This window comes from Peromyscus maniculatus, chromosome 11 (assembly GCF_049852395.1).
Source record: "Peromyscus maniculatus bairdii isolate BWxNUB_F1_BW_parent chromosome 11, HU_Pman_BW_mat_3.1, whole genome shotgun sequence".
NCBI lineage: Eukaryota > Metazoa > Chordata > Mammalia > Rodentia > Cricetidae > Peromyscus > Peromyscus maniculatus.
In genome coordinates, this window is record NC_134862.1 from 60,913,725 (window position 1) to 60,937,444 (window position 23,720).

General features: G+C 45.1%; 1 protein-coding gene across 3 annotated transcripts in view; it reads right to left on the bottom strand.

Moving 5' to 3' along the window:
* The window catches only part of C11H1orf21 (chromosome 11 C1orf21 homolog), a 202,202-nt gene that overhangs the window by 6,418 nt on the left and 172,064 nt on the right, over positions 1–23,720 (bottom strand). For all 3 annotated transcript variants that reach the window (XM_076547612.1, XM_076547613.1, XM_042258305.2), the window contains exons 5-6: positions 23,450–23,526; positions 14,123–14,183 (exon numbers count right to left, since the gene is read on the bottom strand). In XM_076547612.1, the coding sequence (XP_076403727.1) occupies positions 14,123–14,183; positions 23,450–23,526 (138 nt within the window). The remainder of the gene's footprint in view (positions 1–14,122; positions 14,184–23,449; positions 23,527–23,720) is intronic.

A 23,720-nucleotide genomic window follows, 5' to 3' on the forward strand; every position in this document is an offset into this window, starting at 1 on the left:
ACAAACAACAACAATGTGGGGTACAGCTTAGGGGTAAAGTGTCTCCTCAGTGTGGGCCAGACCATTCACCCAAACCCAAACCAAACAAACAGTACATATGTTGGAACAGTGCAGCGAAGTCCTGCATTCCTGCAGCCCCAAGAGAAGGAATGCTCTTGGCTTCTGGATCCAGGGGATGTCTCTGCAGTCTGATGGCAACCTTGGTTCCATTTCCTGAGTCTAACCTGTTTCTATACACTTCTCCTTTAATTCCAAATCAATTTCCTCCTCCTCTTCCTCCTCTTCTTCCTTTTCCCTCCTTCCCTTTCTTCTTTTTCCTCTTCTTCTTTCTTCTTCTCCTGCTCTCCCCTTTTTGTTTTTTGTTTTGTTTTGTTTTTTTGAGAGAGTGTTTCTCTATGTAGTTTTGGACCCTTTCCTGGATCTCGATCTGTAGACAAGGCTAGCCTCAAACTCACAGAGATCCACCTGGCTCTGCCTCTTGAGTGCTGAGATTAAAGGTGTGAGCCACCACCGCCCAGCACCCCCCCCTTTAAGACACACCCAAAACAAGCAAACACCAAGAACCCTACAGCCCAAATACAGAATGTCATATCCCAGAAATACAGCTTAAGCTACATGGAAATTAAATATCTGACAGTGTACTAATCTTAAAAACTTACCAGAGCATAACACTGAACCTTTGTTAATTTGAGGACATGTTAACTAAACAGTTAAATATTTGTTTGTTTGTTTGTTTTGGTGTATATTTAAACATGTTAAAAACAAACCTTTTAGTGTAGGAGTTAAAACAAAGAAAAATATAAAAGCAACTTCAAGCAGAGGAAACAGCTCATTCTTTAATGCCCATGCCTTGTAAGCCGGATTCAATCCCCAGAATCCACGTAAAAGCTGGGTGCTGCTGCTGCTGAGATAGTTCAGAGGATAAAGCCCTTGCTGCCTGAGTGTGAGGACCAGAGTTTGGATCTCCAGAACTCACTTAAAAAGCTGGGAAGGGATTATGGTCCACCAGTGAGCCCAGCATGCAGCAAGCAGGCATGGGGCCTCTGGAGCAAGCTGGCTACCCAGATTAGCCAATTTGGCAAGCTCCAGATTCAGAAAGACTGTCTGAATAAATAGGAAATGACCACGGAAGACACTGAGGGCAACTTCAAGCCGCGCGCGCGCATACACACACACACACACACACACACACACACACACACACACACACCTTTGTATCTGCACACACCTATACTCACACATTAAAAAAGGGAAAACTTCACACTAGCAAAAATAGCCAAAGGATTGTTGAGAAAAATTCATACAATTTTTTTTTAAATGAAGCCACAGAGGATCCTAAAGAGAGGTAAAGCAGAGAGAGTGAAAACTCATTCAAGACACAATACAAGCAAAAAGCAAACAAAGAGAAAAATAATCTGCTTCTAGTAATTAAAAAAATAAAAATAATTAGAAATAAAACAGTCGTGGCATCCAGTTCTTGAGGGTCCAGTGGGATGCAGCTCTCTGTCAGTGCTAGCTGGTGTGACAAGTGGCTGCTTTAAAGTGGACTGCCAATCTCTATTAAGCCAAGTGAAGATTTGTATCCCCCTCTATAGATACCAGAGAAATAAAACCCAAAGATATATGACTAGAGGTGGGAATGAAGACTGATTATAAGCAAGTAGGGAAGTTATTAATCATGCAATAGAAATGTTTTAAAACTAGAGTATGCTGATAGCCCTGCAGTTGGGCAAACGTACTAAAAACCATCGGCCCGTGCATGTAAAATCAGTTTGCTTTATGGTGCATAAATTATACCTTGATGAAGTTGTCATGTTTATAATTACAAATATTTATCTTGCAGCATTTTTATTTTTAAAAGGCATAGGAAAAAGTATTTGAAAACAGGTTACTATGACATGTTTATATAGCCAGGTGGTGGCGGTGGCGGCGGCGGCGCACGCCTTTAATCCCAATGCTTAGGAGGCAGAGGTAGGCAGATCTCTGTGAGTTTGAGGCTAGCCTGGTCTACAGAGGGAGTTCCAGGACAGCCAGGGCTACATAGAGAAACCCTGTCTCGGGGAAAAAAAAAAGCTATATTTATGTACTGCCTACCACTAGACATAGAGACAACTCCAGCAATGCCATACATTCTCTGTGCCCAAAACAGTCATTTATTCCATGCACTCACAACTCTCTTCCTTCATACTTTTTCTCTAGCATTCACTGTCTGGCTACTTAAGTCTGTGTGACCTGGGTCTGATGTGATGTCTTCCTGTCACTCTGTGCCCAGATGCTCCAAGGAGAATGCGTCTTTTCTGCACTCCAACAGGCTGTACAGTGATTCTGTCTACAGTGTTGGCCTCCCTTACATGAGAGGACAGGCAATGGTCATCTCTGTCCTCTGGTGTCTAATGGAGTCCTGTGTGTCACATCACTTGTGATCATCCCGCCTGGAGAGGAGGCTGGTGAGTGTCAACGATCAGAAAGTGCCCTGGCATCCTGATAGGAGAAGGACGCTGTCAATGTATTTCAGATCCCACTGGAGGAAGCCTCGCCCCCTTTAACAATGAAACGGCATCAGCTGTAGCTCCAGCATGAGTACAGGTCAGGCCGGCTTGGGTTGCCAGAACAGTATGGAAATGAAGAAAGGGTGGGGGTGATGAAGGAGGGGGGTTAGAAGTTGAGATCATTCCAGAACCCCACTGTTCACTGGTCACCATTTTTATTTATTTAAGTAATTTCTTTGTGAAGCATATGCGGAATCGTGCCCAGCTGGTCTGCTTTCTTCGTCAGTCCTGAGGCAGAATCTACAGTTTCACGCACGCGGGGCAAGCGCTCTGCCCCAGCCACACACTCAGGTTCGAATGCCTGTTACTCTTCCTCTCCCGGGCACCGTGGGACTTCACTGCTTTCTGAGCGGCAAGGAGCATTTTGATGAATCAAGTGTGACTGCCCTCTCTGAATGTCTGTACATCCACTCAATGGGAATGTCCCCTCCCTGCCTGCCTGGTCACAAACGGTTCCTTCTGGGTATGACCATTCCTGAGGCAATGGCATCCAAGTCTCTGGGGAATGCGGACATTCAGCCTTGAACCAGGAGCGCGGGGCAGGAGGACCACGCTCTACAGCTTCAGCACCTAAGAACCACTAACTACCCAGAATGGGGAGGGGATGGGGCGGGGGGGGGGGGGGCTGACAGCTCCCTGCAGGGCTGTGGGCTGGAAGCAGACACCCTCCTCAGGGCTGAAAATGTCGGAACCACTTCAGTCACACGGCACTTTCGGCTCTGTTTTTGTTTTTAGGCCAGTGACGGCTTACAACAACAGTTTTCAATGCAGAAGAAAATGCTGAGGAAAACGAAAAATAATTAGCTGCCCTGTTAAAGTCTCCTCCCCCGGCTTATTTCATTAGAAAAATCAATGGAGGCATTAATGGCTGTCTCTGTCTCTAATGAGCTTTATTCTAATTAGACTCACACATTATCATTTCAGTTGGGAAAAGGCCTGGCTGGTGAGGAGCGAGCGGCAGAGCATGGCAGGCAGCCTCTGAGTGCTGCGGTGACCGTGTTCAGGAAGGGTCACCATGATAACGTAAGTGATGACAGTCCTGGTGTATAGGACTTTCCATTTTCAAGGCACAACACAAATTAAGAGCCCCCCCCCCCCCCCCGCCCCCTTCATGGTATCCACACCACTATCCACCAACAGCAAGGACCGTTCAGGAGCTTGAAAGCTCCCATTTCCCAAGTTCAGTCTGACACCGGTACATACGACACTTCAGGGATGCCCTTCCCACAAGGAGCAGCCACGAGAAGGCAGGGATAAAGAACCTGGGATGTCTACGTGCTCCAGGCCATACTGGACCCATGTTCTTTGGGCAGGGCCAGTGAGTAGGTAGCTGAGGCTCTGTTCCATCTGGCCCCTGCTACAGCTTCTCAAGTACAGCCACGTCCCCTTAAAGCATCCGCGAGGCCGGCCGGGCATGGTGGTGTGTCAAATATCCCAGCAGCCAGGAGGCAGAGGCAGGAGGACCGTGAGTTTGAGGTCAGCCTGGTCTACACAGTGTGGCACTGTTTTTAAACAGCATCAACCCCCCCCCCAAAAAAAAAAACTATCAAAAACTGAATTTCATGTAATATGTCAAATACTGCAAAATCCCTCCATTACGTAAAGACCATCCTCATCTTGTGGGCCAGATGTGGCCTGGGGGCTGTAATTTGTCTGCTCCAGTCCCAGAAAGCACACCAATGATCCAACCCCACACCAAGAGGCCAACACTGGGTTGCTCAAGGGTTTTGCTCTTTCCCTAAGCATCAGACACCAGAGCTGATTTCTCCTCCAAGAGCTTTACCATTTCTTCCGGGATGAGCTGAGTTCTGCAAGACACCCACTTAGAAAACATCTACAAGATGGCAACTTATAAAACATGGTTCACAATCCACCAGGAAGAAGATGGCAGCAATCAGAATTAAATTTAACAATTCACTTACAATCTCATCTCCTGGTTACATCTGAATGTTCAAGTTTCATCTGCGTCTTCCTCCATCTGTATGTCATTCTCTTGGGGTTTCTATCTTGTGACAGGTATGACTTTTCATGTCACTCCCCCACACCCCAACTGGACATTACCTTTCTTTTTTTTTTTTTTTTTTGTTTTGGTTTTTCGAGACAGGATTTCTCTTGTGTAGCTTTGTGCCTTTCCTGAAACTCACTTGGTAGCCCAGGCTGGCCTCGAACTCACAGAGATCCGCTTGGCTCTGCCTCCTGAGTGCTGGGATTAAAGGCGTGCGCCACCACCGCCCGGCGGACATTACCTTTCTTAAATCTTCCCTGTTATTATTTGTGTGTGACGATAAATAGATGTGCCATAAATTTTTGTGGAAGATTTCTAGGCTACCTTCATGGACTTAATTCTAAGAAAGCTGTAGAGCCTTGTGATAGTTTCTCAGCCCAAGCCAGGAATCTAGAGCAACCACTTGGTGCGTGGGGCTTTGTACCTCTCTTTGAAGTTCATTCTCTTTTGTACAACTGGCAGATCTAGATTTGAATGTTTGCCTCTTGACAGAGATGCGATTCCAAATTCTCTAGTGCCTTTATAACCTGAAGGGACTTTGGTTACCCTAGAATTGATAGTGAGGATGGATGCTTGGGAAGACAATCACATCCCTTTTCTTCCTTATAGCTGTCACCAGCAAGAGTCCTGGGACCATCAGCTGGTTGTTGGCTTTCGGATACCTCCCCTCTTCTCCCAAAGCCACGAAGGCTCTCTAGATGATGACTGGTCTAGGTCGTCACCGTGGAGAAGTAGAGGCGGTTGCTCACCACTCACGCTGCTCCCCAGGCTAGGCCCACCGAGGATGGTCAGTTTTTAAGACGGCAGTTTTCCTTCCTCCCCACAAGGGGTGTGTCACTGCTGGCTGGATTAGGAGGCTCAGCTCCCCTTTCGTTCTCTTGGCTTTCAAAACAGGAAGCACAGGGGGCATTATGAACCATGAAAGGTAGAGACTATGGAGCTAACCAAGTAGGAAGTAGAGAGGCCTCGTGAATTCTGTAGGAGAACTCTTCCATTTGGCTTCCTTTTCTTCCAGGGCATGGCTAAGTGGCCAACGTGACCACATTCTAGAAAGGAAGAGGTGCAGGGTCCCCTGTATTTCACTGTATGGCCGCTGGCTAGCTTAACTCAACAGATTTCCTAAGGACACACATGTTGGGAGGATGGCAACCCAGTGGATTTCAGACAAAACGTAAGAGGCTGAGCTGGCAGAATCAATTGTGTATGTGGAGACCATTTGGTTCAATGGGTTACGAATGCTGATTAAATTAAGAGTGGCCAGACATCTGATCAACCGGCCAACAAGAACAGGATTTCACAGAGGCCAGGTAATTCAGTTTTATCTGTGATTATGACTGTAGGAGGCCTTGGGAATAAGAGTTTCAACCGAAATCTAAAATAGGAATGTTTCAGGTGACCTAGTGCATGGCCCACTGACTGGATGTTAATGTTCCCTGGAAAGTTCCTTCCAGACAGCTGCACATACTGGGTGCAGTGGAAGACATGAGCAAGGCCAGTGATCACTGTGCCACCTGCTTTTTTCCCACTTGACACCTTGTCATAAATATATCCCTCTTTTCAGGGACTTCTCTTGACTTTGAGAAATGTAAGTTTCAGAACAGTACAAAGAACGGAGAGAACACTGTATAGCTCAGACGCAAGAACTCCTCATATTTTGTATCATGTTTCTATCTTTCACCCTCCTGCCTAGGAAATGAAATCACAATGGCCACAGGCTTGGTATTCATCCTCTCAGCTTTTTTTTCCTCTTTCTGATGCTGCAACTTGCCCTCGGGCATAGGTATGTACTCCACCAGTGAGCTATAGTCCCACATCAAGCTTACTGTAGAGACTTTCATATTCCTGTCATATTGACAATGTGCTTTATACTATACCAAATAGCTTATGTGTGTCTGAACATTTAAGTACATAGCACATAAATACTTACTACTTATAAATACTTCATAAAGAAAATCCCATACTAATGTGAATGCATGTACATGCATTTATCACATGCCTGTCAATACCTGACAGATGATTGGTATCTGGTATCTATTTGTTGAATGTAAGTATAAAAATATATCATAGTAATTTTTTTACAATATACTTTATACAATTACTGTATCATTGAATAATAATATTTGAAAACTGTAACCGTGCCATCTATGTATCTGGTTCATTTCTTTTGACTGCTGTGTGTGTAATCCTGGGATATAGAAGATTCAACTTCTTCCCCGGCGGCTGCATGCCCAGTTCTTTCCAGCTTTTTAAATTTCCATTTTTGCTATTTAACACAGACTGCTACAGTGAACTTTATTGTATTATATAAGAGAATTTCAAGGGTATATACCTAGCAATGTACAAGCTTTTAATAGTTTGAATTACACATATTTCCTATTACATATGTGCACATTATATAATGTGACAACAAACCTTTTGGTGTTTTAAATCTTACAAATATATTCCAAACTAGATCTGGATCTGTGTCTGGGAGTCGCTCAGCTTATTAGTAAGGTGGATGCTGAAGGATGTGTCTTGTGTTTGTCGTCACTCCTTGGTACCCAGAGAGGAGGCAGCTGTGATTGCCCAGCTCCAAACGTCCAAAAATCAAGATGGAAAATATGAGTGTGTCAAGCATTATAAAGTAGACCTGAAGTGAGGGCAGTCCAGAAGAGGCAGATTCCTCTAGGACAGAGCAGACTACGTCTCCATGCACTAGGTTTTCCAGGACTAACAAGAGGCCCCAGACTAAATTTTTTTTTTTTTTTTTTTGGTTTTTAGAGACAGGGTTTCTCTGTGTAGATTTGTGCCTTTCCTGGAACTCGCTTTGGAGACCAGGCTGGCCTTGAACTCACAGAGATCCACCTGCCTCTGCCTAGACTAAATACTTAAAGCATCATGGGAGCACAGGATGCCTCACACTTCTCTCCTGACTGACGGACGCTGGCCAGCTTCACTCTTTGCCGTGGAGGAAGATGAAGTGGGAGGGATGGGGTTAAGACCTTCTCCACAGCTCCTTACACAGTTACGGCTCTGGATTAGAATCGTCCAGAAGAAAGCAAGTTCTCTATTCTAATGCTTCACTTTGTCCCTCCCTTGGTACCGGTCCCTGCTGGTCCAGGGAACCGAGTCAGGATGCTGACCTCAGAACTGAGGCTTATTAAAGGAATCCAAGAAGCCAGCCTGAGTGTCTCTTTGATGTTGACGGGTGCTGCTTTCCTCAACTTTTTTTTTGGTCCCTATTATCGTCACAAGCATTCTGGGGGTGGTATGAATGCACATGGTTAAAAGTCTCATAAAAGCAAGCTGCAAAAAGCCTACAGGAGTTCGAAGAAGCCTCCAATAGAAAAATGTCGATGAGGATTCAGATGTACCCTGCCACTGACTGACACATTCTGCAGTCACAGTAGCTCTATACATTTTCCCAGGACTCTCTAACTCCAGGACAAGGTTATGCCACAGAGTAAGATGGCCAGTGTGCTGGAGATGGCCTATTCTAACATTTTCTCTCCAAGGAGAGATGCTCGCCACAGGAAGGGCTGGCTTAGGCAAGATTTGAGCTCAATTCTTCATTTTCAGTTTCTACCACAGACCTCTGAAATGTTGGGTGACACACGCGCACCACTTCAAAAGAAAACCCGCGGAACACGGGGAATCTACGCCACAGCCATAGCTCTGTGTATGTATTTTCTTGAATTTCCCAAGTTAGTATTATTATACAAATCTCATCTGTGTGGAAACGGAAGATTAGAGAGTTTAAGTGATTAGCCCGAGTCACATTAGCTGGAGCCAGTTCCTAGATGTGGCTCAGGTTTGAAGCTCTCTCTTGGGTCACAATCGTTCTTCCTTAGACCGGATGGATTGTGCTCCCTGGCAATGGACCTGCTGTGTGCTCTCATGCTGCTCCACACTGTTAAAAGGATCTCCTAACCCAGACTGGTCAGGGGCATCTTCTCAACCATGTCTCCACCTCTGACAACCTGCCTGTTGAAGCCCTGTGGTCTATCTGTATAGCTCACTAATCCAGCAGGTGGCCCATGTCTTACACTACCTTCTAGGGAAACAAAGACAAGGGAGACCCAGTTTTTAAGCTTAGAGATCTGCTTATTGCTTCCAATATTTTTTTTTACTTTTTAATTCCAGTACTAGCGTTGACATGACCAGGCTTGGAAAATGCTAGGCCAAGTGCTCTACCACTGGGCTACATTTCTAGCCTCATTTTTTATTTCTTATTTTGAGACAGGGTTTCACTGAATTTCCCAGGATGGCTCTCACCTCAAGCCGTACAGTCCACACTGGCCTTGAAATTACAACCCTGTCCAGACTTCTGAGCCGCTGAGATTTTTTTTTGGTGTGTGCTACCACACCTTGCTAGGTCTTCTTAAGTAACAGAGCCAAGCATCTGCCAAGCTTGACAGTCTATCCCAGAGCACTGGCTGTGAGGCGACAGTCACGCTCGTAGATGCCAGATTCAAACAGCAGAAGGGCTGCCAGGGGGAAGCAGACAGGCAGCGGAAGAACCACGGAGGGTAGGAAGGCAACGGGACCACGACCAAGCTGTATAAGCATCCGCAGCTCCGAGTGCTGCTCTGGGGCCCCCTGCCTGGTCGAGTGGCAAGATGAAGCTGTTTACTGAGGGCTTAACTGCTCTGAGACCACAGGGCTGTCGGCCATGGATTCCTCATAGCAACAGCGTGGCTTCCCTTTCATTCATCACACCACTGCTGCAGAACCCAAATGCCTCTCCTGCTGCTCCTTAAGGGACCTGGCTGACAGCACCTAAGAGTTCTGTGAGATTCCAACCCTGCACAGAAAAGAGAGCAGATGCTTAAGGCCTTGAAGTTTTTCAGGCCCATTCATTCCCCTTGACTGTCCCCTTCAAGTCCCATTCACTCCCCTTGAGTCTTCCCTTGAAGTCCCATTCATTCCCCTTGAGTCTTCCCTTGAAGTCCCATTCATTGCCCTTGAGTCTCCCCTTGAAGTCCCATTCATTGCCCTTGAGTCTCCCCTTGAAGTCCCATTCATTCCCCTTGACTGTATAAACAGTTCCTACCAGCTAGAGGGGAATGCTGGGATTCTTAAAGGCCAGAGTGTGTTCACACTTCACGAGTGGTTTCTATACCAGGGTCACTGTCACAACAATTATTAAGTCATCTGCATAAAGCTATGCAGCAGGAATAAAAACAAAACAGGCCTGAGTCATCTCCTTGCCTCTTGTAATCACAGCTTTCATTTGGCTATGCACGTGGGAGAGGGGGATGGCAAGGCAAGGCGGTGAAGGGAGAGATGCAAAGGATGCATCTCTGCAGTTTTAGGACATGTTCACCATGGAGGAAGAAACTGCTGTGTGTGTGTGTGTGTGTGTGTGTGTGTGTGTGTGTGTGTGTGTGTGTATGCGTGTGCGCGCGCGTGCGCGCTTCCCCATGCACCTGTGTGTGCATACTCTCGAATGCAGGTATGTGTGGAGGCCAGAGGTTTATGTCACTGTTCTAGCCAACCTGCTTGGCTAGAGAACCCCAAGATGCTCCCGTGTCTCTTCCCTCAGCACTGGCATTACAGATGTGTGCCACGGTGCCCAGCTTTTTACTGGCTATTAAGGACCAAACTCAGGTCTTTATGCTCAAGCAAGCACTTTGTCGACGGTCCCATTTCCCTAGTCCTGTAGGAAATTGTTCAATATCATGATAATGGCAGCCAAGCCCACTTCCGATTAACATGCGGCACGACTTCCTTGGCATGTGAGGCAGGCTGTGTGACATTCTTTAAGCTTGTATACAATAGTCCCATGTTTCTCATCAGTCTCAGGCATGGAAGGAGTTTTTAAGTGCACTGCCAGAAAGTAAAGCTGTATGTGACAAACACTCTATTTGGTTCTCCAGCAACTCAGAGACTCAATGTCCCTAAAGGAGTTGTTCACTCAGAACTCAGCATCAGAGTCGTCACTACACCATATGAAGAGTGTGCTTCTTCTGATGCCTGATGCACCGACTCTGGGCATGGGTCATGCTGACCTGATTTGATGTAATGGATAAGGGTCCTTGAAATAACTTCATACACGCAGACTTATCATAACCTTTCTTACCAACTAGTACAGTTTTGAGCCCATGGAAATCAGGCCTTTCAGGGACCCAAATATTTCCTAAGTGCAAATAAATGGTTATTTGATAGGTAGAGGTGTCCAGAGAAACAAACTTGCATTTTAAAATTAACCAATTTCAAATTCATATACTTTTCTTCCTTAGATATTTCCTCAAAAAAACATCACATTGAATAATCCTAACCAAGAGAGCCAAGGTCCCAAACCCATGCAAGAATATGAGGGATCTAGAAAGGTCCTTAGAAGCAGAAGAATGAAGGGAGGTGAGAAAGGAGAAACGGGTTGTACGTGAGAAATTTCCATTGCTTCCTAATCCTCCTGTATTAGTTACTTTTCTATTGCTATGACAAAATACCATGACCAAAAACAATATAGGGAATAAAGGGCTTATTCTAGCGTATGGTTTAAGAGGGGAAGAATCCATCACGGCAGGGAAGCCATGGCAACAGGCAGGTGCAAGAAGTTGGGTGATCACATTTTTATCTACACACAGGAAGCAGAGAGAGAGAAAATAAGAAGTGAAGGGAGGCTACAAGCTCAGTTTCAAATGGAACTCATGGGACAGGGAGAGAGGCGCGCGCGCACGCGCGTGTATGTGTGTGTGTGTGTGTGTGTGTGTGTGTGTGTGTGTATACTCATGCATGCACACGTGTGAATATGAGCAAGATACAATGATACGTCTATGTGTGAGTTTGCAATGTCATTATGAAGCCCATTGTTTTGAAGACTAACTATAAAAATAATTTAAAAGGAAGTGAAGACAAACCCTCAAACCAACCTTTCCACCCTTGGGAGGTGGGTGTAACGTAAAACACAGAAGAAATCAGGCTGAGGGCTAAGCTAAGGGAAGGGAGGGGTTTTAAAACTGAAGTTGGCACGTGCTGTATCACTCTCTGAACTGTGTGGGGAGGGGCGCCCTCGTCAGTTCTCAGAAGGCCGTGCTCCCACAGAGTATGAAGGTCAGCTGTGGTCCAGCAAGTTCCCATGACTGGCACTCTGTCTCCTTTTACTCACAACCAAGTTCATTGTTGCTGTGGAAAGCAAGATTTCCTCTTGCACCCAGGATCAAGCATGACCTGTGGGGCACCAACCAAAACACCGTTTCTGACTTAACCATGCGCTGGGTAGAACCTTCCCTAGACAAGGAGTATTTTAGATTCGACATGAACAGTGTCCCCACTCCTGGACACCTTGTCTTCTCTCTTTTCCTTCTTTTGTGTTTGGTTCTGAAATCAAACCCAGAGCCTCATTCATGGTGCCTGCTGGGTTAACGTCCTGCTTCTGTGCTGTGCCCCAAGCCCAGATATTTATATGTAAAAGAAAGCTGTCGCTCCATCTGCCATACACCCGCTTGCTTTGTACAGATAATCCCCTGGCCTGCAGGCTGTGTATTTCTGTTCCTCCTCGCCTCTCTGAAATCCATCCTTCTGTGTATGCTCTTCTAGGTACTATGAGGCATTAAGCATCCAAAACGCAAAATGTTCCTTCTTAGTATATGTGTTTTGGCTCGGTGCGATCCTTGCTGTCATTTATGTAGCCAAAATTGAAGCTGGATTCTTCCGTGTAATTTTCCTGGGTTTTTTAGAACATTGCTAAGAATCTCTTTGGCCAGTGCAAGCACGAAGACTATTATAAGCCAGCTCCAATCACCTTTAAGGTTTTTTTAGAGTGTATTCAGTACACTTTCACCTGGAGCTTTGTGCCAAGAGTCATGCTGAGTTTTGAGAGTTCGTCTCTCTCAGAAATGTCCAGGAATTCCTTTTCTCTTCCTAAATTTTACAAAGCCAGCCCTGTGGAGGTGGAGCCTGTCATCCTTTGCCTCGTCTATTGCGGCGTTTCCTAGATCGTGTAGGGCCTGGGTTGAAATTCACCTCCTTATCCTGCTCTCTGGGTACCAAATAAAAACTTCCACTCTCTGCCCCTCAAAACAGATGTAAAAGTGCACCAGTGTGTGTGGTAGACCTAGGCCCGCGAGTTTATCTGTATAGAAAACTCCTGTGGAGTGTGGGAACTGCTCTCACCCTGAGTGGCTCAGCAGGACCACAGCTGACCTTCATACTCTGTGGGAGCACGGCCTTCTGAGAACTTAATGCCTTGTCAGAGCTCAGAACTGTTGAAAACCTAACTTAAAATGCAGGTTGCAGATTTCCCAGTCCACCCTGAACCACCGAGAAATCCTTCTTTATTGCCAAAAGAGAGCTAGCAGTGGAAAAAGCCAAATAAACAGAAAAAGAAAAGATCTTTATCATTACAGTGGGAGCAATTGTTTTTTTTTTTTTTTTTTTTGCTTTTCTTTACTAAACAAAATGGTATCAGCATGCTGAACATCTTTTGAACCAATATGTGAAACTTGGTAATTGATCTGAAATGAAGTTTTCAATGTCAAGTCAGGCATATGCCAATACTTTACTGAAAATAAAAAAACATAAAATATTTCTATACAGGCAGGGAACTCTACAGAGTACCATTTAAATTCATTATCCACCTCTAGTTTTTTACATTGGTGGCAGCTGCCGGTCTTCCTTTTTAAAATTTAATCGATTTATTTATTTTACATTCCAACCCCAGTTTCCCCTCCCTCCTCTTCTCCGATTCCCTTCCCCCACTTCCCCTCCACCCCCCACCCCCCCCACCATCATTCTTCCTCTGTTTCTGTTTAGAGAGGACCAGGCCTCCCATGGGTATCAAGTTGAGGAAGGACTAAGTACCTCCCCTTCTATTCAGGCTGGGCAAGGTGACCCAGTATGAGGAACAGGTTCCCAACAGCCAGCCAAAGCATTAGGGAAAGCCCCTGCTCCCACTGTTAGGACCCACAAATTGACCAAGCTACACAAGTGTTGCATATATACAGAGAGCTTAGGTCAGTTCCATGCAGGCTCCCTGGCTGTTGGTCCAGATTCCGTGAGCTCCTACGAGTAGGTTAGTTGTTTTGGTGGGTTTTCTTGTGATGTCCTCGACACTGCTAGTCTTTCATTGAGATAGAAGACTATGAACTTACTCTTTCATAGTTCTACTTCCAAACTGGGTCTACTCTGAAATCCTTATGAATTTAAGATCATCTCCATCTTGCATTAAATAGTGTAACCATTAAGGCAGGATTTTAGGAAGAGCTGTCCAGATAAAACACCCACAAAAAGTGGAAGAAAAACACGTATTCTCTCTCATGAGTATCCTTGCTTCTGATCTTTGTCTTTGGCATGAGGAACTAGGAAATTAGAAACTGCACTGGCCGGGACAGGAATCTAGGAACGGGAAATAGTCAAATGGACTCTATCTATTTGACTCACCAGAATGAGCCAGAATAGCCCATGACTCTGGGGTCTAACACATCATTTTCATATATAACTCCTTTTTATTATTGTTTTAACTTCCTGTCCAATCCTTTGCCAGAAGTTTTAGAACATAGGGGTAAAAGTATCATTATTCCAACTTAAAAATTAGTAAGAATTATCTTGAAACAATGTAGTTTATTTATTTAATTTGCTATCTTACCTTTTCAATTTTCTCATCCAGCATTCTGAAGAATTCTTGTTGGCTTTCAGAGATGTGCATGCTGGAAAACAAAGAAGAGTTAGTACGTATTTCAATGCTCCCTTGAACCTCACCTTCTCAAGTTAGTGATAGTGAACCCGCAAGCTCTGAGGCAGGCCGTTATTCACTGCAGACTTTCCCACCAAACAACCCAACGTTGCTTTAGAAGACGCCATTGCCCTGATCTTGCAGACGGCCCCTAAGTCTACGAGCACTCAGGACTTAAGGAATATAACTCCCACATCAAGTGTAGGGGTCACTTAGATGGATGTTCCTGGGTGGAGCCTGCCAATTTTCTTTTCTTCCAAAACACATTTGGGATTTTAAAAGAACAACGTAAAGACACGCAACATGTGGCATTGGCAGTCCTGTGTGTGACAGAGAAAATGATTCTCGGTACATTGAAGCTCGGCTCCTACAGATGCTGTAGCGTCGACATGGCCCAGCTGATTCTAAGAGTACGGGCTGAAGACGTAAGTGCAGAGGACGGGACAATTGCTTGAACCCGGCCCTGACCAGTTCCTGCAACGTTAGCAACTGAAATTCCACTGAAATGCCGGGTAAGTTAAGAAGTGCCTTCGAGTCACCCTCACCCAATGTGATGCTTGTCCAGCTTAGTTGTTGTTGGGGTTACCACAGAAGAAGGCAAAGAGGGCTGGGATCATAGATAGGAAGGTTGTGGCAGAATGGGCCTCAGTGCTAACGTGGTCCTTCTAGCCTGATGATACCCATTGGTATCCATGGAGGTGAAGGGCCCTGGGTGAGAGACACACATACTAACCACACTGGTTGCAGTGTCTGGGGACAAGCGTGGAGGGCAGGCCTAGAACGGCTTCTTTAAGCTCAGGGTGGGGAGAGGCCCACCTAAGAGCCCTGAGCATGACGCCTCACACCTTAGAGGCCACGGGAGGACACAAAGTGTCCTGAAACCCTTCAGGCTTTCCATGAACTGGGCTCCCACGAACAGCTCTCCTCTGGGTGGAAGGCCACGACTGGGAATCTGTGAGCCACGCGCCGTCGGCCTTGCTATGAAACAGAAACACCGCACACCTGTGACGCCACTAATCGGTTCACAGTTGACAGAGCGCTTTCACACATAGCGTCTCAATTTTGCCAGCCTTTACGGAAATCGCGCCAACAGGGGAAATGTTCTATTTGGGAACTGGACCCTCTCTGGTATGCAGATTTGAAAGGCAGGGCGAGCATCTGGGAGGAAGCGAGCAAACAGTCTTCTGCTCTGCAGAATCTTGACCAGAAAAAAGTCAGCGAGCGCACTGAGTTTTCCCGGCTTCCTCACGGCTTTCCCTGCTTAAGTGTCAAAGCGTTTTGCTCATCTGAGCTACTCCGGAGGCAGACCTGTCCTACTGTACGCGCTATATCCGCTAGGGTTCCCTCGCTGACGTGAGGCCATTCCGGGAGTCTTACATCACCACACTCTCCTGCAATACTGTGACACTCAGGGCCACGAGCATGGGCAGGGCGGGCTGGCTGTCCACGAAGCGCCCTGGTGCTTTAGCTCTGTCCCTGATCTTGACACCGTTCTCTCGCGGTCTCTTGTGGGAGTGCTATTGGTCTTCCCTCTGCCATGGTCCCGGATGTTACTTTACTGCAGGCTGCAGATCAGCACAGCCAGGCTTTGCACCTATGTCTGCAGGGAGGGTGACACTCCGAGGCTTCCCGAGGGCGAAGAGCATGGGCCACCCGGCACCCACATTGGCCACACGGACATACTTTGGTTCTTCTTGTTCTTGGCCAGGCTCTCCACAGTTGTAGGTCCCAGGGAACAAAGACTTTAAGACAGGCATGTATCTTCATATAGATAACAAGAGAGACTGACACACGTCTGTGTCGCCTCCTTAAGAATGCTCAAAAGACTTCATGAAAATGGCGTTTTTTTAGGCTTTGGTGGTCACGGGTGCAAACTGCTGGGTGCAGTTCTTAGCAATATGTGACTTTGCGTGCCACAGCAAGGCAACGGACGTTTGCTAATCAACTGACCGGGTGCTACTTAAATTCATGTGACTCTTGACCCCTCACAGAGGCAGTGTGGTTTGTCACGTGGGTAAGGTGCCTGGCCTCAGACGACTCTTCATACGTAAGCAAGCCTCTCCTGCTAACCATACACAGTTGTTGTCGACTCCCATTTAGAGCTTTATTTAATGATTACGACGTGAGGACAGATGTGAGGACAGACGTGCCTGGTCAGCAGTCACACATACACATGGAGAACCAGCGAGGGTATCTTACCTCTCTGCAAGTGTGGCTGCCATCTCTGTGGTCGCAATCACCTTATTATGAGTTCTGCGTCAAGAACTTGAGACTGAGGTCTGTCAAGGTCACTGGCCTAAGGATGTGTGTAGTGGGTAGCCATTCCATCTTCCATTTCTCAGGTACCATTATATTCCTTCTCAGGTCTTTGATGAGATTGAAGACTAGCAGCTATACTTACAACATATATATATGTATACATATATATATGTATATATATATACATATATATATCATCTTAGATAGAACATATTAAGTATTAGATTCAGGTTCTTTAGGACAGGACACCTTTTAGAATGATCTTTGTAACATGCCATTTACCCACGCTCTAGACTTCTCTGGATTTTAGTATGTGCTTCTTGCTTGATATTGTTCGCAGTGATTGTAGTTTCATCTTATCTAGGTTATCCCTCATTACTCCTGGACAATATTTGATAACCATTCCTTTGTATATAGTCTTGTATTAGGTTAGAACCTTCTTATTTAGACAAAAGGGGGAGATGTAGTGGGTAGCCATTCCAGATTTGACCTGGAAGTTCCAAGCCCCATTGAGGCTTCAGTAATGGTCACGCCTACAAGGCGGGGCTGAGAGAGGATGCTGAAGCCCTGAGATCCTGATGTGTCCAATAGATGTGTGTGGAGACAAAAGCACGAACGCCTCAGTGCTTTTAGTTTGCACGGTTCGGTGTTAGGGAAATGCTGCCTCCCTGCCCGCCTACACACCAGGCAGGTTCACTCTTGCAATACAGTATGCTTCCTGCCGTGGGTGGAGCCGAGCGAATGGGAAGGGGGCTCGTTACCATCAAAACCTCATGCACGACATAAGCTCCGGCTTCTGTCAGTGGGTCTATGTCATACTTCTCCAGAGGAGCCAATGCTCCCTCGAGGTCCTAGTTATCTGTCTGTCATTAGCAAGAGAAGAAAGAAGGCTTACTCTATCTTCCATGGGTTCATTTCAAAAAGAAAGAAATCTCATCAACACAGAATCTGAGGAAACAAACTCTTGCCTGGATATATGGACCCTCCCCTTACCACACGGAAATGAGTACCAACACAGCAGCACTGATACCAGCATTTAGGAGGACAAATTGCCCTGTGAGGATGGGTCTCTCCCTGGGTACCAAGCCTACTCAAGGCATCTTCTTCTCCTGATGCACAACTGGATGGCTGTGAATTGGGCAGAGAGAGGGAAAGCCACCAACTTTCTTATCTTTCCTCTCTACATATTAGACAGGTGTTGTAGAATATTATTTTAAGGTGTGTTACTTCTGTAGATGTTGCATTTGTTTAACTCTGTGAAGCTGTGTTACTGTGCCTGTATAAAACATTTGATGATCTAATAAAGAGCTGAACAGCCAATAGTAAGGCAGCAGAGAGAAATAGGTAGGGCTGGCAGGCAGAAGGAAAAATCTGGGATGAACGAGAGGAAGGAGGAAAACATCAGGGGCCAGCCACCCAGCTATACAGCAAGCCATGGAGTAATAAACACAGGTATACAGGAATAGAAAAGGAAAAGCCCAGAGGCAAAAGATAGATGGAGTAATTTAAGTTAAGGAAAGCTGGCTAAAAACAAGCCAAGCTAAGGCCAGACATTTATAATGAGGTATAAGCCTCTGTGTGTGATTTATTTGGGAGCTGGGTGGCGGGCCCCCCAAAAGAGTAGAAAAAAAGTCCAACAACAAGAAAGGGACTACTGCTGCGTGGTACACAAGTTTATACAGCACAATATGTGGGGCTACTATTCACTGGACTTAAACTTTTACAAAAAGCTGTATAGTGGTGTCTGCTTTAACTAATGGAGCTCAGTGAATACCTGAGTGGGCACTGCAAGGTTCTGGAAGATCAACCTGCACCCTCACCGGCTTTTCTTCCTGTTACTTCTCAGCCTCATGTGCAAAGCTTTTTGATGAAGGATGACGGGCAAAATGGGCTTCAGAACTAAAGGCATTTGGCTTTCATTTCTAGTGACATATAAAATTTCCAAATACAGAAAACGTCAGCCACAAAAATATAAGGCAGTAATATGGTCTGGATCTGATAATGACCTCCCAAAGGTAATGCCACGAAGGATTAGAATCCAGCAATGTTCAGGGGAAGGGTCTCCGGGGGGCAACTGGACCATTAAGCTCATCACTAATGAATTCACTGACAGTTATTAATGGGTTACTCAGAGATGGTGGGAACCTTAGACTGCAGGGCTTACGGGCCAGTGGGGGCAGGCTCCCGAAGGATGCGTTTTGTCTCTGGCCCTTTACATATTTGTGTTATCTCCGTCTCTGCCTCCCTGCCTCCACTTTCCTGGCTGACATGGGGTAAGCTGCTTTGTTACATCATACGCTCCTGGCCATGATGCTTTTCCTTCACCAGAGGCCAAGAAACAACAGAGCAAGTGACTATGCGACAAAGCTAACCTCCTGCTCTTCAGAGGTGCATCTTCTCTGGGATTCTGTCATAGCAATGGAGATCTGATTTACAGAGGAGGTGTCCTGGTTGCTGTGGATTTTTATTTGTTTGTTTGTTTGTCAACTTGACACGAGCTAGAATTATTTGCGAAGAGGGAACCACAAGTGAGAAAATGCCTCCATAGGATTGGCCTGTGGGCAGGTCCGGGGGGACACTTTCTTAATTAGCGATTGGCCTTGGGAGGGCCCAGCTTCTTGCACGGGTGCCATCCCTGGGCAGGTGGTCCTGCATGGCACGGGAAAGCAGGCTGAGCAAGCCAGTAAGCAACAGTCCTCCATGTCTTCTGCATCGATTCCTGCTTCCAGGTTCCTGCCTTGAGTTCCTGCCCTGATTTCCCTCAGTGATGGACTACAAGCCGTAAGGTGAAACAAAGCCTTTCTTCTTCCCCAAGCTGATTTTGGTTGTGCTGTTTTACCACGGCATTAGAAACTTACCTGAGACAGCAGGCAGGACCTTACCTTCTTAGTGTTCCACCTCTGAAGGCAGAGAGCACCCTCCCCAAATACACTGCCTCTATTTGCTCAACTTACCAACACTGAGGTTTTCAAGAGCTTTGGGTCTCTGTTTTTCAACAGTGCGTCCCGGGCTCAATATGCTTTTCCTGTTTATCTATCTCGTAACAATTTAATTCTCAGGTCCAGATGGAAACCCAAGTGCACAGAGGAGGCAAAGCTTGGTCTGCCTCGACACCTGCACACCCAGAATTCCACGACCAACTGGGTTCCTCTTCATCTTAGCCTGCTCAGTGTTTTCTTCCAACTGAACTTTGGGGCAGAAGATTCATTCTAATCTTTCGGGCACATTCCCAGTGGTAGTTCATACACAGCTACTTTTATCTGTTTAATTGTTTTGCTTGAAATAACAAACAAAACCAATATAAGTAGCCGTGAAACTCAAACCAAAACTAATTACTAGAACCTCGATTACAAGCTACAGCTGACCCAAGGGCAGTTCCCAGGTGTGTCCCTCTGCCCCAGGGAAACTATCGCTGTCTTTTATCTTGGATTACCTTTGAATACTAAATCTCTGAATGTGCTAAAATAAACAGTTATCTATTGTGGTTGCATTTTTAAAACTTATAGAGCGCAATGTGCTCTATGTAACTAATGTAGGGTTGATATCAAATTGCCAGGGTCCATGCAGCATTGTGCACTGCCACTGAGCACTTGGCTAAACGGCTGACCAATCTTTCACTGTGTAAACATCCTGTATTTCATTTACAGGGCCCCAGTTAAGGGCATTTGTCTTTTCAGTTCACAAGATTCCCATCTCTGTCTCTGTCTGTCTCTCTGTCTTTCTTACACACACACACAAACACACTGCTGTATAGAAAATGCTCTTTTTAGAGTAAGCATATGAGTTTATTTTTTATACATCTCTAAAAGCTGTAGTCCGGTCTTTCTCTGCAGGCTGAGTAGCTTCCAGATGTCAAGGTTAAATAAAGTGTTCTCTCTAGCAAAGTGGTTCTCAACCTTCCTAATGCTGTGACCTTTTAATATAGTTCTTCATGTTGTGGTGACCCCCAACCATAAAATTATTTTTGTTGCTACATTGGAACTGTATTTTTGCTATTGTTATGAATCGTAATGTAATTACCTGTTTTTTGATGGTCTTGGGTGATCCCTGTGAAAGGGTCATCTGACCCCAAAGGGGTCACAACCCATAGGTTGAGAGCTACTGCTCTAGCAGCATGGAGTAGTATCTACGCAGTCATCTCCTAAAACTCAGAACTAAGGGATGCTTTTTAAAAGAATAGCCCATTTCAGGGTGCTTGCATGGAAAGGTGATTGGCTGTGTTATCAGGTGTCTTGTGGTTTCCAAAGACAGACAAAGTGCACAGCAGTGACTAGGATCAGAGAGGCTGCCTGGGGAGGGACTAGTGGTCAGCAGCATGGGCCTAAGTGGGAGACAATCAGCTGCACCATTACTCTGACACAGTCAACCTTAAGTGGATTTATGAATTTATTTTTAATTAAAAAAATTATTTAACTTTATTTTATGTGCACTGGTGTGCAGGTGTCATATCCCCTGGAGCTGGAGTTACAGATAGTTGTGAGCTGCCATGTGGGTGCTGAAAACAGAACCCAGGTCCTCTGGAAGAGCAGCCAGTGCTGTTAATGGCTGAGCCATCTCTCCAGTCCCTTAAGTGGATTTGTAAGTGTTCATTTTTCTTTGAAGTGAGCATTGAATCTCTTAGTCCTTTCCCCACATGTTGAGGATTCTTAATTGCCACCACATGGGCCTAGGCCCTAGCAACTCACAGACACTGGGTTGGGATAAAGTGATTGTATTAGTAAGGGTTCTCTAAGGAACAGAACTTATAAAATGAGTGTCTGTCTATCTATCTATCTATCTATCTATCTATCTATCTATCTATCTATCTATCTATCTATCATCTATCTATCTAAAGGGGATTTGTTAGAATGGCTTATGGGCTGTGGTCCAGCTAATTCAACAATGGCTGCCTATGAACGGAAAGTCCAAGAATCCAGTAGTTGTTCACTCCACAAGGCTGGATGTCTCTGCTGGTCTTCAGTATACACTGGAATCCAACAATGTAGGCTCTAATATCAGTGAAGGAATGGACTTGCTAGCAAGGTTGAGAGCCAAGCAGACAGAGACCCAAAGCTTTCTTCTCCTACGTCCTTTATGTAGGCTTCCAGCAGAAGGCATGGCCCAGATTAGAGGTGGGTATTCCCAGCTCAAAGATCCAGATTAGAAGTGGGTCTTTATACTTCCAATGATTTAATCAAGAAAAAAGCCCTCACAGGTGTGTCCAGTCATTTGGGTTTTAGTTAATTCCAGATGTAGTTACATTAACAACCAAGAATAGCCATCACAGTGATCATGAAGCAGCTGGTTACATCTCAGTTTTCCAGGAAGGCCCAGCAATGATATGCTGCTGCTTCTGCTATGGTCTTGATGTAACAGTCAGAACAGGGAGAAGATGACATAGGCCAAATATGCTTGCATCCCGAGGAATTTACTCGGTCGTAAGCAGAGCACTACAGTAAAGATTAACAGCCTCTCCTAAGAAATATAACGATAGTCTCACGGTCACAAAGTGAATTTTATCACCAATATGGAGTTGGTCCTAGAACAATCTAGAAAGAGAATCAATGTTTTTTTTTTTTCAACACACTATTTTATTTACTGCTTCTTTTATGACAGCTTCTTCCTTTGTAGTGTGGTTTGCCTGGAAGTCACTAAGCCAACTGGCCAGGACAATCCTCCTGCCTCTGTCTCCTAAGTGCTAGGATTACACTCATGGACCACCATGCCCAGGATATTAGCTATTTTATTAAAATGATTAATGAGTGTTCATCTGTTGGAAGCCATGATAGTATCAAAATGTCTTCAAGTACCCACGCTACAAGGAGACGTATTAGATACAACATAAATTTTCAAGTTAAAGATCTCTTAAAATGATGTAATTACCACTCAGATTAGGAGAGAGAGAGCCTCTGGGTCCAGCCGTGTCTCACCCAGTCAGGAGCTACCATTTTTAATACTTTTCTACTTCTTGGCTTGTCTTTGTTATTTTTGCCACACACTTATACGCGAGATATTGCTTATTTATGTCTTTGATTTTAAAGGACCATCCTCCTACTTACTGTTCTGAGAATGCCCCGCCCTGGTGTGTGTAACATGTCCCTACCTCATTTATTTTCACTGACTGACATGGAGCATTCCCATCAGAAGAACACGCCACAGCACTGTTACCCATTATATTACCGACGGACACTGGGTTTTACTTCTAAAAGCTTATCTAAACTGCTGTTAATGAAGTTTCCAATGTCTCCCAGCACAGATGTGAACTGTTTCTCAAGGGCACACACCTGCCCCTGGAGTTGCTGGAGGGTAAAGTTTGCTTAGCTTCAACTTTCCTAGATAGCAAAACTGCACCCCCCACCCCCCAGTTACCCTGCTGTGTAACCCACCAGCAGGGGGTTACAGGGGATCCAGGGGATCTGGTATTCATAGTCTGACCAACTTCTGCGTTGTCAGATTTAGACATTTTTGAGAATCTGATGGAATGAAATAACTTGATTTTCAAACAGACCAGCCAATCAGGTTTCCTCTTCAGCCAAATGGCTGTTCATGTGTTAGCCTAGTCTCTAGATTTTGCAGTTTTATTTGTAGAATTATTTTCTATATTCTAGAAAATCCACACTGTCATTTATACATCATTCTCTCTTTTGCTACCTCTACTGTCTTACAGTGTATTCTAATGAAGATATGTTCATAATTTTAAGTATTTTCTAATGAAGATATAGTCATAATTTTAATGCAGCCATCAATTAGCAAATTTCCTTAAGATATATATGTTTTATATCTTAATGAAGATCTCCCCATCTCAGAGCCATAAAGCTATCCCTCTTACTTATTTTACTAAATGGCCTGACAGTGTCAGCTTGGAATATGCACTGAGGATGTTCTGAGAGTATGTTTTGTTTACCCTCTCAATTACTAAAGCTTGATAATAAACCTTGATTACCTGGTGGGCAAAAATGGAGTTTTAAGGACAACACAAGGAAAACAGAAGGCAGAACTTACTTTGCTCTGGGTTGATGGACCAATCCAGGGATTTCTTTATTAGTTTTAAGCCTTGCATTTGAGCTGGCACTTTTTTCCTGAAATGCAAGCACATATGTAAAAGACAAGATGAGAACCCGTGATTAGGTGATAGCGAGCAATTTCATCCTGAACTTCTCTGATCTGCTGGAGCCCCTCTACTGAAGCTGGAAACATCACAAACACAAAGGTCCTTGCAAAGATGTTATACAATACAAGCAGAACCTGCCAGACACTGGAACAGGAAGTTCTG